General features: G+C 38.2%; 1 protein-coding gene across 2 annotated transcripts; it reads left to right on the top strand.

The window, feature by feature from the left end:
- Window positions 1-727: 727 nt before the first annotated feature.
- LOC117407532 (ras-related protein Rap-2a) lies at window positions 728-15,413 on the top strand. Of its 2 annotated transcripts, XM_034012665.3 has the most exons (3): window positions 728-1,675; window positions 12,993-13,134; window positions 13,778-15,413. In XM_034012665.3, the coding sequence occupies exons 1-3, from the start codon at window positions 1,362-1,364 to the stop codon at window positions 13,838-13,840; spliced, it is 519 nt and encodes a 172-aa protein (XP_033868556.1). In that variant the 5' UTR covers window positions 728-1,361; the 3' UTR covers window positions 13,841-15,413. The 2 variants fall into 2 exon arrangements, with proteins under 2 accessions (XP_033868556.1, XP_033868554.1); XM_034012663.3 differs by having other exon boundaries at window positions 733-1,675; window positions 12,993-15,413.
- Window positions 15,414-15,774: the final 361 nt, after the last annotated feature.

Here is a 15,774-nt window from a genome sequence, read left to right as displayed (position 1 = left end):
AGTGCTGCTGCAATATTTAAAGCAAGAGACATATTTCCTCTATACCCTATCCAACATCATTTTGGAGAGCTGTTTTCAAATGAAAGCTTTATAAAACTAATTTAAAACACATTGAATGTGTTAAACTATGCAGCAGTAACTGTTTTTCCGTGTTTACTTATGTTTTTTTATGCAGTGAGACTTAATATGAGCAATTTTTGTTTTATCAAAAATAAACCATTAAAGCACCTATCGTTTTATTCAAGAAACAGATAAGGCGTACATTATTGCACACTATATTAACCCTTTTTAATGCCTGTAATTACAGGCTTTATACTAGTACTACATCTGAACAGACACATCTTTCTACTTCAATTAACTGGTCAAGAAGCAAACTATTAGAAACTTCAGTGGGAAAACACGTCAGTGACAAATGAACGTCATTGCCTGCATGCTACCTATGCCACTGTCCTTTTCACCAAGCGCGGTGAAAAGCTCGTCTCTTGTTGCCATAGCAACAGCATCCGGCGTATTTTTCTTCTCTTGGATACACGTCCCAAAACGGCTCCTGTGGTTGGTCGAAGGCGCTGGGGTCGTCATGACTGACTGTAGCGAATCAGAAGATTTCAAAATATAACAGCGGAAATTCAACCCAGTGAACTACAATTGGGTACAACACAAAACAGTTTTGAAATGAAGGGCGCGGCTTATCCCGAGCCAAAGCTGCGATTGGTTAGTGTAGTAATCTGTCATGTTTGAATAACACAGCCCTCACCCAGGTACGGAAGCCGAGTGGAGAGTGTACTGGTACGCGGTTGTGGGGTCTCTGCCTGAGTATGGCGGATTGGAATGTATTGGGGTGAGGGAGAGACAGGGACAGGGACAGGGAGAGATGAAAGTGGAGATGAAAAGCAAACACGGATACTGCACTTTTTAGAAATATATATTTTTTTCTTTAATAACTCAACGCGAGACCTGTTTTTGGTTTCCTAGTATTACAAGGGCCGTGCGCGGTTAAGCACGTTTTGTTTTCATTTAGACAAACTAGGCTAATGAAAAAGTGCAGATTATTTCAATATGTCTTTTCTGTTCCTTGGAGCATAATATTTGGACGCTACACTCGCATAATATTTATTAGTGGTAATGTGAGCCATTATGTAATTAGATGTAGATGTAAGTCATTTGTGGTGTGATTAAACATATATGCGGTACATACAGTATATATTTTGCAGGGGTAAAAATAATGTGTGTTGTTTTTCTTTTTTAAATCATTTTTAGAAGTTTATTTTATATTTTAAAATTAACGAGAGTATAATTATTATTATTATTATTATTATTATTATTATTATTTCCCCTGTAATTGTGGTTCTTTTTCGGAAACAATGCGCGAGTATAAAGTGGTGGTGCTGGGGAGCGGCGGGGTCGGGAAATCCGCTTTGACTGTGCAGTTCGTGACTGGGACCTTTATCGAGAAATACGACCCGACCATCGAGGATTTCTACCGCAAGGAAATCGAGGTGGATTCGTCGCCTTCTGTCCTGGAGATCCTAGACACAGCTGGCACAGAGCAGTTCGCCTCTATGAGGGATCTCTACATCAAAAACGGACAGGGCTTCATCCTGGTCTACAGTCTGGTCAACCAGCAGAGTTTCCAAGATATCAAACCTATGAGGGACCAGATCATCCGAGTAAAAAGGTACCAGAATGTAAAAATGCTTTCATCAGTTAAAGCTGAGGTGTGTTATTGCTGCTTGAAGGAACGTCTGGTTGTCCGCCCATGCGGTTGTAATCTCCAAGCTTCTAAATGACCATACCATACCATTCAGTCATGAGCTTTACACTGTATTAATTTGTCTCGGTGTATATGTGTTGATAGGAGATGCTCACAGAGCCTGAACTAGACTGTCAAACTCATGTCATACATAATAAAGTGCAGGCATGAGTCTAGCATCATTATAGGACCCAAGGAAAGATTGGTATGGATAACATACCGGTGCCTGCAACACATGGCTTCTGCTACCAGCTCACACTTCAAGTGATTGCTCAATTCATATTTGTTCAGTGTTTCTGTATTTGTTGTGTGAGTGATGTGTGCTTACTAGAATAGGACACATTCACAACAGAACCTCATGATAAATGTGTTGAATTAGAACTTAAAGAAAGCAAAATGAATCAATGTATGGAAGTATTAAATGGTGTACATACAGACGTGCTCAAATTTGTTGGTACCCTTACAGCTCATTGAAATAATGCTTCATTCCTCCTGAAAAGTGATGAAATTAAAAGCTATTTTATCATGTATACTTGCATGCCTTTGGTATGTCATAGAATAAAGCAAAGAAGCTGTGAAAAGAGATGAATTATTGCTTATTCTACAAATATATTCTAAAATGGCCTGGACACATTTGTTGGTACCCCTTAGAAAAGATAATAAGTAATTGGATTATAGTGATATTTCAAACTAATTCGTTTCTTTAATTAGTATCACACGTCTCCAATCTTGTAATCAGTCATTCAGCCTATTTAAATGGAGAAAAGTAGTCACTGTGCTGTTTGGTATCATTGTGTGCACCACACTGAACATGGACCAGAGAAAGCAAAGGAGAGAGTTGTCTGAGGAGATCAGAAAGAAAATAATAGATAAGCATGGTAAAGGTAAAGGCTCCAAGCAGCTTGATGTTCCTGTGACAACAGTTGCAAATATTATTAAGAAGTTTAAGGTCCATGGAACTGTAGCCAACCTCCCTGGGCGCGGCCACAAGAGGAAAATCGACCCCAGATTGAATGATAATGCGAATGGTAGAAAAAGAACTAAGGATAACTGCCAAAGAGATACAAGCTGAACTCCAAGGTGAAGGTACGTCAGTTTCTGATCACACCATCCGTCGCTTTTTCAGCGAAAGTGGGCTCCATGGAAGAAGACCCAGGAGGACTCCACTTTTGAAAGAAAAACATAAAAAAGGCAGGCTGGAATTTGCTAAAATGCATATTGACAAGCCACAATCCTTCTGGGAGAATGTCCTTTGGACAGATGAGTCAAAACTGGAGCTTTTTGGCAAGTCACATCAGCTCTATGTTCACAGACACAAAAATGAAGCTTTCAAAGAAAAGAACACCATACCTACAGTGAAACATGGAGGAGGCTCGGTTATGTTTTGGGGCTGCTTTGCTGCGCCTGGCACAGGGTGCCTTGAATCTGTGCAGGGCACATTGAAATCTCAAGACTATCAAGGCATTCTGGAGCGAAACGTACTGCCCTGTCTCAGTCGCAGGTCTTGGGTCCTCCAACAGGATAATGACCCAAAACACACAGCTAAAAGCACCCAAGAATGGATAAGAACAAAACATTGGACTATTCTGAAGTGGCCTTCTATGAGTCCTGATCTGTATCCTATCGAACATCTATGGAAAGAGCTGAAACTTGCAGCCTGGAGAAGGCACCCATCAGACCTGAGACAGCTGGAGCACTTTGCTCAGGAAGAGTGGGCCAAACTACCTGTTAACAGGTGCAGAAGTCTCATTGAGAGCTACAGAAAACGTTTGATTGCAGTGATTGCCTCTAAAGGTTGTGCAACAAAATATTAGGTTAGGGGTCCCATCATTTTTGTCCATGCCATTTTCATTTGTTTTATTACTTACAATATTATGTTGAATAAAAAATCAAAAGCAAAGTCTGATTTCTATTAAATATGGAATAAACAATGGTGGATGCCAATTACTTTTGTCAGTTTCAAGTTATTTCAGAGAAAATTGTGCATTCTTTGTTTTTTGTGGAGGGGTACCAACAAATTTGAGCACGTCTGTATGTGTGTTTTTATATGCGTAGGGGGTCTGTGCACACAACACTGGAGCTTAAGGAAGCACAGGGCTACTCCATTATTTTAGTGAAGGCTCAGATTTCTTGGTTACAGGAAGCTCAAGGTCCGGAGCACATTTTCACTCCCATTCCCATGCCACAAAGAAACACAGAACTACACAAATATATCTTTTACATGTGTTGTTGGTTTAAAGGAGTTTTGGGGGAATCAAAACTCTCTTTTTTACTGGTCTGCCTTCTTTACTGACTTGTTACTGCATGAGTTCTTTCCCTGCTATGACCATATAATTGTATAACTGCTGTATTCTTATGTGGCTGTTAGCAGAGCCAAACATTGTGTTTCACCATTGCAAAAACAAAGCAAATTGTAGCAAACAAAACTGAAGCACAAGAAGAAAAAAAAACTGAACTGAAATGTCACTCACTGTGCTTTCTCATTCAAGTGGATTCAAAATAAAAACGCCTTTCAAATAATATAGTCATTTTACATTCAATATATTTATAATTGGCTAGTACTCGCAGTAAGTGGGAGAAGTGGCAGGTCCTTAAAGGCCTTGAGTTACAGATGAGTTCAGCAAGAGCAGTACAGAGACGCAATGATTTGCCTCAGTCAGAACAGAACGCTGATATTATTAATAATGTTCATAGTGGAGAACGAATATCCATACACATAATGTGATCTGCAGATACTTAACCCAGGAAACATGTAAATGCATGTGTTTTAAGCCTGACTTACAACACATGACAATTTAAATCGCCCATACAATCGTCATACTCGTTGCTAAGCGTTGCACACACAGCACATTTTGGTGGATCGTGGAATGATGCGATATCTGTCGTGGCCGGGATTGTGTCTGTTGTGCAACAATTGTTTGCAATGGGAAGATTCGTACGCACGAGTGGTACAGTACGGTACCATATTGTGTGCTTATGGATTAAGGAGTGGTAAACATGTAGAAAACAAAGTACTGATTAGAGGAGGAACCTCAAAATGGAGCGAGGTAACCAGTGGTGTACCACAGGAATCAGTAGTAGGTCCTTTGCTCTAGCTAATCTACATTAATGACTTAGATTCTGGTATAGTAAGCAAACTTGTTAAATTTGCATTTGACACAAAAATAGGAGGAGTGGCAAACACTGTTGCAGAGCAAAGGTCATTCAAAATGATCTAGACAGCATTCAGAACTGGGCAGACACATGGCAAATGGCATTTAATATAGAAAAGTGTAAGGTACTGCACGCAGGCAATACAAATTTTCATTATAAATGCCATATTGAAGAAGGAATCTGTTTATGTTGACTCAGAAATGTCTTCATCTAGACAATGTGGGGAAGCTATAAAAAAGGCCAACAAAATGGTTGGATATATAGTGAAAAGTATTGAATTTTAATCAAGGAAAGTAATGTTAAAACTTTACAATGCATTAGTAAGACCTCATCTAGAATATTATGTTCAGTTCTGGTCACCTCGCTACAAAAAGGATATTGCTGCTCAAGAAAGAGTGCAAAGTAGAGCAACCAGAATTATTCCAGCTTTAAAAGCAATGTCATATGCAGACAGGCTAAAAGAATTGAATCTCTCAGTTTTGAACAAAGAAGTCCATGCGGTGATCTGATTCAAGCATTCAGAATCCTAAAAGGTATTGACAATGTTGACAAGGACCAGGGGTCACAAATGGAGATTAGATAAAGGGGCATTCAGAACAGAAAATAGGAGGCACTTTTTACACAGAGAATTGTGAGAGTCTGGAACCAACTCCCCAGTAATGTTGTTGAAGCTGACACCCTGGGATCCTTCAAGAAGCTGCTTGATGAGATTCTGGGATCAATAAGCTACTAAACCAAACGAGCAAGATGGGCTGAATGGCCTCCTCTCGTTTATAACCTTTCTTTTGTTCTTTCCCTGAGTCTAGTGTAACGCGTTGACTCATGTGTTTTTAAAAAGAGCATTATATTGTATGTTTTGCCGATAATATTTTTTAATCGGCTTGGAAAAGCTACTTAACAAAATTGGGCTTTGTAGCACCGGTATCTGTCAATCAGTACATTTACATGACAAAGTGTTTTCCGAAAACGAATGTTTTCGGAAAACTGAGTCAGAAAACTGATTTTCTTAAAACGTCACTTTTCTGTGTTTACATGATTAACCATAGAAAGTCTAATTAGAATTCAACTGTATACATGGATTGAAGTTTTCGGAAAACGCAGGATATTTTCACATGCAAAGTACTGTAGTAGCCTAAATACGTTTGAAGACTGGACATTTTTTCTGCGATAGAACGGATACCAACCCAATAACAAGCGCTTTATCGAAGTGTCAGGTCTTAAATTCAAAGATTACTATCCTATACCTTTTTTAGATTCCCCACAATGTGCAATCAGCCTTTCCAACAGCTCATCCTGTTCTATATTACCAGTTTCTTTTGCAGACATTATTTTAAATTATCATGTAATTTTAAAGCTGGAATACATGTGCTGCTTCAGTATGGGCTATTCAAAAAATACATACGGACAAATATTACTTTATCCCTTTATTATTTATTTATTTATTTATTTATTTGCAGACACCCTTATCCAGGGCGACTTACAGTCGCAAAAACAAAAATACATTTCAAGAATCACAGTACAAGTATTAATATAATTGAGCAAGATAAAATACAATGACTTCGGTTCTAGCAAGTACAAGTATATAAGTCAAAATACAATTCAAAGGAGCAAATGGATCCATGCAGACTGACTACATTATTATTTTCTCTGTTTTCTAAAACCACGTGCAGGAATGAAGTTCAGAGTTTGCACATGTGCAGTACGCTATCAGAATAAGTTTTCCAAAAAGTGCGTTTACATGATATACATTTGGTTCGTTTTCGGAATTGAATCGGAAATTTCTAGGTGCTGTTTTCCGAAAACTGACCTAAGGAATATTCCGATAAATTTTCCGAAAACTGTGTTTACATGACTTTTGATATCGGAATTCTTGTGCTTATGTAAACGCAATGATTGATTTCTGGGGCTTTGTGAAGTGTAATTTAAGGAACTCGTACCATAAGGTATGAAAATTGTATTTTCCAAAAAAATACTAATGATCGTTGTTTTATTAGCCATTGAGACTGGATATGTTGACGGTTACAAAACAGGCCACAGCAGCCAACGCACTTTACTTTATTTGAGCTGCTCATACTGTTGACTTGTTGTACATTTTGTTTCATTCATAGCACGCACTGAGTGTCTGCTACTTACTATCACAGCGACACCTACTGTACCCTCGTGCACCACACTCATAAAAACCATGTTGTCTGAAAAATTCACAGCATTTCCAATGCGAATGCCAGTAAAAACATAGATTGGCATATGACTTGGCGGTCCAGTCAAAATGTACTTGCGGTCCGGATTCGGACGGGAGTCCACCTGTTGAGTACCCCTGCTCTAGAAACACGTTAATCCACATTGTGACTAACATTTTATAAAAATCCTCTAAAGACGCTACAGCGTGGTAACTTTAAGATGATTTGCTGCTTGACATTGACATGACATTGTTTGGGTGTGTAATTTCAATGTGCATCAGCACTGTTGACCTGCAGCCCGCAATCATGGGTGGGGGGGAAAATCCATATAAATCCCAGTTTCTGAACTATTGTAGTGATGAAATGAGGAAGATACACTGAACAGAACAAACTAGATGATACTGGAACTGCAGGGGATGCTGGAATTCCCCCAAGGCGGTGCACATGATATTATGACTTTATAATTAGTGTGGGAACTGCAGTCCTGAGGAAGAGAGGGCTGAACTGCAGACACCTTGACTAAAGGCACATCATTGCTCTACTGTAGTTGTAAGTATTGAGTAGCCCACACAAGGTTTACATTCTTCATTTGAGGGAAGTGGTGGGGGGAAAACAATGGAACAGGGGGAAACCTTCAAATCCAGGGCTATGTTCAAAGCATTTGCACACCAATGTAAAAATTGACTGCAGCGTAAATTGGTGGGGAGAGATGATAGCTGTTTCTTATTTGAAGTGAGTGACCTGATCATCTTCAGGTTAGAGTACAAGCTAAACGGGAGAATTTTCTCACTTGCCAAAACCTGTTGATCCCATTTAAGCCTTCTGAAACATTAGATCGCATTAAAGAGCAATAACTGAAAACCTCTTTCAGCTTCTGGCACATGGTTTAAGGAGAATTAGTTATAAAGAAGCTAAGGTAACCAGAGTTTTTACACTTCTGTGATTCTAATATTTGAAAGTATAATGTGTAGTAAAGGAAAAATAATGTGACCACACTGCTCTAGAGTTAAGACTTTTTGCTGCTGTATATGTCCAGTAGCTGGTGTTGTGTTTTGCAGTATGGCGTGGCAATGGCCACAGTATCCCTGCCCCCACCCCTCCTCTGGTGTTCAAGAACTATACATTCTGCTTCCTAATCCCTTCCTATCATTTGGCTGCTTTTATCCTGAAATATAATTTAGAAAAAACTAAATATTTTCTATCTTTTATACAGGGGAAAAAGAGGGACCAGTGATAGTGCTAATAAACATGCAGTAATATGACAATTGATGATGACCATGTTGTCAATGATGCAAGAAGAAATTCCAGTTTGAGTAGCATTTACTTGTTCAATAACACTAGCTTGAAGAATGAAGAAACAGTAGGTTCTGGACAGTAGTCAATTTGTTGGGACTATTGAAAGGTCTTAAACTGCTTAAGTTCCTACAGTACAGTGGAGTAAAACAACGTTTAGCTTCCACTCTCCCAGTGGGTTAATGTCTCCTCCGTGATACACATTCATTTTACCATGAAATGCTGACTTCCTTGTAAAATCCTAGTTTCATTTTAAGAGAGCTAATAATATATGAATAGAGGGGAAGGTATTTGGTGAGCTACCAGTTGGAAATACCCTGTTCTCCTGCTGTGGTGGAGGTTTTATTTGTATTTTTGTACAGTGGAAACCCAGGTGTTGGACAGCTGTTCTCGGCTGCACTGGATCAACATTTGGGTTTTTTTATTGAAACCAGTGCAGTGAGACTCCTCCATTCCCAGTGTGACAACAACTTTTTGTTTCATATACAGTAATGATAATAATAATAATAATAATAATAATAATAATAATAATACACATCCATTTGGTGTTGACCCATGGGAACTAAATTAGATTAAACGGCTTGGTTTGGTCACAGTTCCAGCGTTTAAAAAAAAAAAAAAAAAAAAAGAAATCTCTGTTCTGGCTTTCCTAGCCAGTCTTCCTCTGGACTTTCTGTTTTCCCGTGTACTGTATACAATCCATTTCCGATGCCTCTTCTGAACTCAGTTTACATCATCCATTGAATTGACTATCGGCCAAGGCCAATTTTTGCCCAAAGCGGAGAAGGAGCTGTTATAAAATAACGTGATCACGCTGCCGCGTACAGGCAAGGCATCATGAGTGTTTTATGGCACAAAACAGTGAAGTGCAAGAACTTAAATATCTAAAACCGACAGCACAGCCTTATTGTAATACACAGTACAAGAGTGTTATTATTATTCAGCAAATTAAGTTTGATCTTTTTGGCTCCATCATTGAAGGAATATGTGCCTAGTACAGCTGTACTGTACAGCATCAATTTGCACAACTCCAGCCCAAGTCCCTAACCTTCCACTTTATGTCTGTCTTGTTTTGAGTTTGAGTGTAACTGATTAGCTGTCCCAGGCCATGACCATTAGGGATTAAGTTTACTTTTCAGCAACAAGTTGCTTTGCTTATGAGATCTTTCCTGACAAATGAGAACTACTGTATGCATGGACAGTCGATGAGAAATCGACTGTCCTGGGTGTTGAATGTGCAGCTAGTTAGAAAATGTGGTAGCCATGCCTAAAACACTGTGAGCTGCAGTTGCTCTACTATACACAGTAGAACCAGATTTTGTTTGAGACCTTGTGAAAACAAATGGTGCGTTTCTAAGAAGTTATTTGAGCCTAAGTCTTGATTTCAGATTGTGGACACATATTAATCCTGATTGTGTTTTCCCCCTGAGATGATTAATTGAACCCTTTAAAATCTTAAATGTTGACATACAGTAGTTAACCTGAACCAATACTTTAAGCGCAGCACAGAAACCAGGACCAGTGGACGCAGTTGGCAATTAAGTGCAGATAGACTTAATGCCTCATTTCCACTGCCTGGCACTATAGGCTTCGGCTAGCCACCACAATCAAGAGAGTGTTTCGCTACTTTTTTCCCAAACATGGCCAACCTCATTAATTTTAAACAAACCTGCGGTAAAAAATAAATGTAATTGTCGGCTCATTAAAAATATAATGGAATCTGGTTAAGAAGGAGAAGCATGGCCAAATAAACAGCCAGGTTTTGTCGTTGTGTTTATAATGAATACAAAAATAAATATACAATGGAACTTAAGCCTTTTGTCCTCCTGGCTAAGTGATGGCGCACTTTCTTTCTTTCTTTCTTTCTTTCTTTCTTTCTTTCTTGTGTGCCGTACATTCTGAGAAAGCTCTGCATCATTGCATGCATATCTAATTTAAACATTTAAGCTGATGTGTTTGAATTATTAGCTAACCCTCACTTCTCCCTTGTAAATCGTATTCCTTTGAATTTAAGACGCAGACCAAATTTCCCACCTCAAATAAAGATGCATAAGATACAACCTCAATTGCGCATAGAAGAGCCATTTATACAAAGGAATACTACATTTGTGCAATTAAATGCTACAAACTTTAAGCATATTGGTAAAGTATATTGCAGAATGAACATGCCTGCAGCAACAAATCTCTCCTAGTCTCCTCTGAGTTGGACGAGTCCTCTTTGTTACTTGACATTTCCCAGGCAGTGCCATCTTCTGTTCCGTCAAGCTTTTTGCAATATAGTCTAACATTCTATTTGCCTTTAATTGCCTCACCACATTGGCGAGATATTTTTATTAATAGGTGCAATCCATGGCAATGTACATTGATGGTATTTAGAATGAATTCACACCCAATTGTTGTACCCCTCCATTCTTTTCTGTAAAATGACAAACTACAGTAAGATCCATCTAAGGTGTAGGTATGCAGGAGCTATAGAAGATAAGTATATAAATGCTTTATATACAAAAATAGGTATTGTTTTTTAAGTCTGCGTGTAGTTATATATTGCATTAAGACCTTTTTTTTTTTCTTTTTTTTTTTTTTGTCGGATGTTCTGTCTGTTCTGTCAAGATTATAGTTGACAGGACTGTAATTGTAGAAGTTTGTAGTGCCGTATAATACGGTCTGTGTGAATAAACAATAGGTGTTCTGTGGAAAATTGTGACAGGCAATTTATGTAATGAGTTTTTTCCTGACTCTCCTTGACATAGAGTAGAGGAATCCCTTAATATTTGCTGTACCACGCAGACAGGGTAAAGTCCTATTGCTTGAGAAAGCTATGCTATGAGGCACCTTCAAGGAAAACTGAATGCAAACATTCATCACCCAAGGGACAGCTATAAAAAAATTGGCAGGAAGGAGAAAAAACATACATAGGGTGGTCTGAGTAGTGAAAATAGAAGGGTTGGTTTTTAGACCTACATTTAAGTATTCTCAAAGTGACTATAGTATTTTGGCCACATCTTTGACAATTGAAAAGTCTTGGCTACACAAGTGGAATACAGATGTACACTACCCTTAAAGTATTTGGACACTCAGGTGGAGCATTTGTTCTTCATTTTACCACCAAATGGTTACTGCTCAGGCTGGTAACGCACTACTACCAGTGTAGAAACTTGTAGTTTTTTAGGGTAGCAGTATTACGTGTTGTCCCACTCAGTGATTCTGAATTGGTGGCACATTGTTAGTATTTGGGAGCCACTGGCCCTGCGCATTCAAATTTATTGTATGTATTTGAAGATGTGCTGATTTATAGATCATAGATTTTCAGGGGTAACAAGAGCTGAGTGGAGTAAAATAGGCTGCAAATGCCCCACCCAGCCATTATGTATTTATTTATCTGTGGAAGGGCTGTTGAGGCTTTAGACCTACTGTATGTAGATATTAAAACGTACATGGTTACAAGCTGTGGTACAACAATATTACAATGTGCTTCTTTATTTGTATGTATTCAAGCAGTAAGGAGAAGAAACCTTGAACAATGCTACTGACTATTCTTCTGGGATCATTGCATTTTATTATTCATTTCCTGTGCAGTGCTAGCCTGGTTAAGTGCATCAACTACTACAGTAGAACATGAAAAACAGCAGATACAAGCGATCTGTTTTTTCCAGTTCGCTTTTTGTAGTACCTCTATTCAGCGTTTTGTATGATACTAAAAAAGGAAAAACATAGATCTTGGGTTTTTTTATTCATTTGGTGTGCTGCAGATGATGTTTAGGAACCCAGTCAACTGTTGGCTAGTGGATTTTAATCCCCATTTGATTCACAAGTTGTACGTCTTGTAATATGTGACAAGTGTAAAATTTGGGATGCTAAGACCGTAAACTAAAGGTGGCACAGGCCAGGGCTTTTTAACACCACAGAAAACTCCTGAAGAACAAGAGAACCTGTTGGTTCTCAGTGTATTGGGGGTGGGGTGAACTTTGTTGCAACAGTGTATGCAGAGAAGGTTATACAACTAGTAAAATTTCATAACACAAATAACAGAACAGGGCTTTACAGCTGGAACTGATTGTATATTGCCTTTTTAAAGAAAATCGAATCTGTTTCACCAGCCCTATACTAGTAAATCAGAAAGATGCATCTAATGTACAGTATGTTTGTTTGGAGCCTTTTGAGTCTAAATGGGATGTTACTTTACATTATTACAGATCTATCCTACAGCGATGGCCACATGTTTTGCATCACCCTATAGAATTAACTCCATAAAGTCGAATGAAACCTGCAGAATAATGTTACGTTAACATATTTAATTACATACCTCTTTAGTTTTCGTATACTTGTATACGAAAAACTGAAATTGAAAAATCATTTTGAAATCTAATATGAAATACTATTCTACTGTTATGGATTCTTTGATTACGTGATATAAATTATGTTCCTTTTTATTAAATTTATTATTTTTTTTTAAATATTTAAATTGTCTCAATCCTAAAATTCTGGGTGATGCAAAACATTTGTGTGTGGTTTTAACTGTTAATTTGTTTTTATATAAACTACTTTTTTGGTGGTGATATTGTATCATTAATATTACTACAGCTTACATGAGCGACGTTCTGTTTTTGTACTGTTTGCAGGTATGAGAAGGTGCCAGTGATTCTGGTTGGAAACAAGGTGGACTTGGAGAGTGAGCGGGAGGTGTCCTCCGGAGAGGGTCAGGCACTGGCAGAGGAGTGGGGCTGTCCTTTCATGGAGACCTCAGCCAAGAGCAAAACCATGGTAGATGAAGTGTTTGCTGAGATTGTCCGGCAGATGGACTACGCATCCCAACCTGACAAGGACGACCCTTGCTGCTCCTGCAATATACAATAGCAGGGAGTGGCATGTCTGCTATTGAAGTGTATTAACTAGTCTTATAAGTGGCACCAGAACAAAATGAATCCCTGAACAGCTGACAGAAATCCCAACATTCACCGGTGGATAATCTGTGAAGCTCTCAGTTGTACAGGGGCAGCAGTGTGGAGTAGTGGTTAGGGCTCTGGACTCTTGACCGGAGAGTTGTGGGTTCAATCCCCAGTGGGGGACACTGCTGTTGTACCCTTGAGCAAGGTACTTTACCTAGATTGCTCCAGTAAACACCCAGCTGTATAAATGGGTAATTGTATGTAATGTGAAATAATGTATAATGTGATATCTTGTAACAATTGTAAGTCGCCCTGGATAAGGGCGTCTGCTAAGAAATAAATAATAATAATAATAATACAGACACGGAGAACTCGCTGAATCCTGACAAAATCCATTCCATCACTGTCACAGCAAGCAGAAAAAAATCAAAACTGATGGCTTGCAGGATGAAAAAGTTCAACTGACTGTTCAACAAAAATGAACACGACACCAACGGTTTGAACTTCTTTCATTTCAGGACTCTTGGCGGTGCCTTACAGTGCTCAAACTTTACAATGACAGGGAAGCTGATTGCTACTGAAACAGCCTAAGCAGGAGGAAAGATTGTCACTGTGGTCCAGGTTTTTAAACATTTGATGAGGAATTGATTAGTGTACCAGGTTCCTCTGCATAGGAAGGACAAGCCATGTAAAACTTTGGAAAGCTTTTTAGTCCCCTGAAGAGGAACATCGAAGCCGACCGAGCGGATCCCTGGATTTCATGAACACGAGGAGGATGTTGTTACCACGGTGCTCAGACTGAAAGCAGCTGCTCGTCTATCTGTCTCTGCTGTGTGTTCGCAGAAGACATGACAAACAGGGCTTCTTTAGAAAGCAGGAATTGATTGTTTTTTACTTTTTACTTTATTTATTTCTACACACTACATCAGCTCTTATTACAATTAGACATCTGAAAAACGTTCCATTTGGTTTTACGGAGACCGTGTTGACAAGAAGAGAAACTTAGTTCTGCATTCTCACATTTCATTAAAATGAAACCAGCTGTAAAAAGTAATAATAAATAAATCCATATTTCCATTTCTTTTAAGGGCTGAGGTTTTTTGTTTTTTTTGTCTAAGTAATGGAATAAACAGAATCTCTGAAACTCCTCTTTTGATTATTCTGACAAAGAAAGAAAAAATGATGTAAGGAATTCAGGATCGTATCTGGACAGGCAGGAAAAGTGAACTGCTCAGAATTTAGTCTTATGCAACCCATCCAATGAGTTTTCTTCAGATTCATTTTCTCTGTTTTCGGGGAGGGGGGCTTCAAAATGGCTGTAAATACTTTTTAATAAAAGGTGCTCGTTCTACAAAAGACAATTGTGCAATTATCTGTAGGGTCAACCATATGCATAGCTAGTTGCTAAAAAAAAATTACAAATAAGGAGTCAAGTCAAGCTTGGTAATACAGCATGCAGGGTCCTTAGCTAAAAACTCAGAAGCTGGAGGCTGTCCAAAAAAGTTTTCTTCGAAACAAAAAAAACATTGTCTTACTAGTTTAGTTTTGTTTTTTGTTTCTTTAACTCTTCATTTCTGACTCTGCTGCTTTCTTTTAAACTGTACAGTACAATGACTTGAGAAATTCTACAGTTATTTACACTTTTAAACCACAATGTGAACCAGGGATGGGGTCAATTCCATTTTTTTAAAAATTTTTAAATAAATTCCCAATTCCCATTCCATTTTAATCAATTCCAACACATCCTTGATCAAAATTGCACTCACAGTGGCAAAGAAATTACTTAAACCACCGCAGTCACTGTTCAATTAATTGGCTTCAAATTAAAGCAGTTGAACAATCACAATAATGATGTCTGTAAAATAAAAAAAATTCAAATTCCTTCAAAGGAATTGGAATTTATTAAAAAAAAATTGGCCTCAACCCTGATGTGAACACAGGGATTTAGGTTAAAACAAATTGTTCTTGTGCTTTGGGTAAGTTTTATTAAACTTTAAATCCTACATGAAACTGGATTATGCTGCATAGTTTCCATAACTGTGGAACAATTTGAAATGCTTTAACTTGATGCCCGATGCTGTCCCTTAATCACTGTATACAGTTTCACGAATGTACATGCAGCAATATAAATCGGAATAAACATTTTGATTCCAAGTTTAAAGGCTTAATTGAAAAGGGTTCCTTATGTCAAGGACAAATCACAGTGATATATAAAGACTGAATTCATATTACTAATAAAACTAACAAAGAGCCAAATGCAGTATCTCTCTTTTTTTTCCCCCCTCTCTCTCTTTTGGAGCAGAGTTCCACTAAAACACGCACAGTATAGGAACTTATGAAATAGGGATTTACTGGGTGGTCCTTGAGTATTTAAGGATTAAAATGCCTGTAGTTGCTGGTTTACATTTCCATTCCCCCACTGACTTTCTGTGTTACTTTGTCAAGTCACTTGTGATCAAAGCAAATTGTAGTAAAGTTAACAAGATGTTGCATGTCCTGAGGTTAACCTAATTTT

The sequence above is a fragment of the Acipenser ruthenus genome, chromosome 8, assembly GCF_902713425.1.
Source record: "Acipenser ruthenus chromosome 8, fAciRut3.2 maternal haplotype, whole genome shotgun sequence".
Classification (NCBI taxonomy): Eukaryota; Metazoa; Chordata; class Actinopteri; order Acipenseriformes; family Acipenseridae; genus Acipenser; species Acipenser ruthenus.
This window is presented reverse-complemented; position numbering and strand designations above follow the sequence as displayed.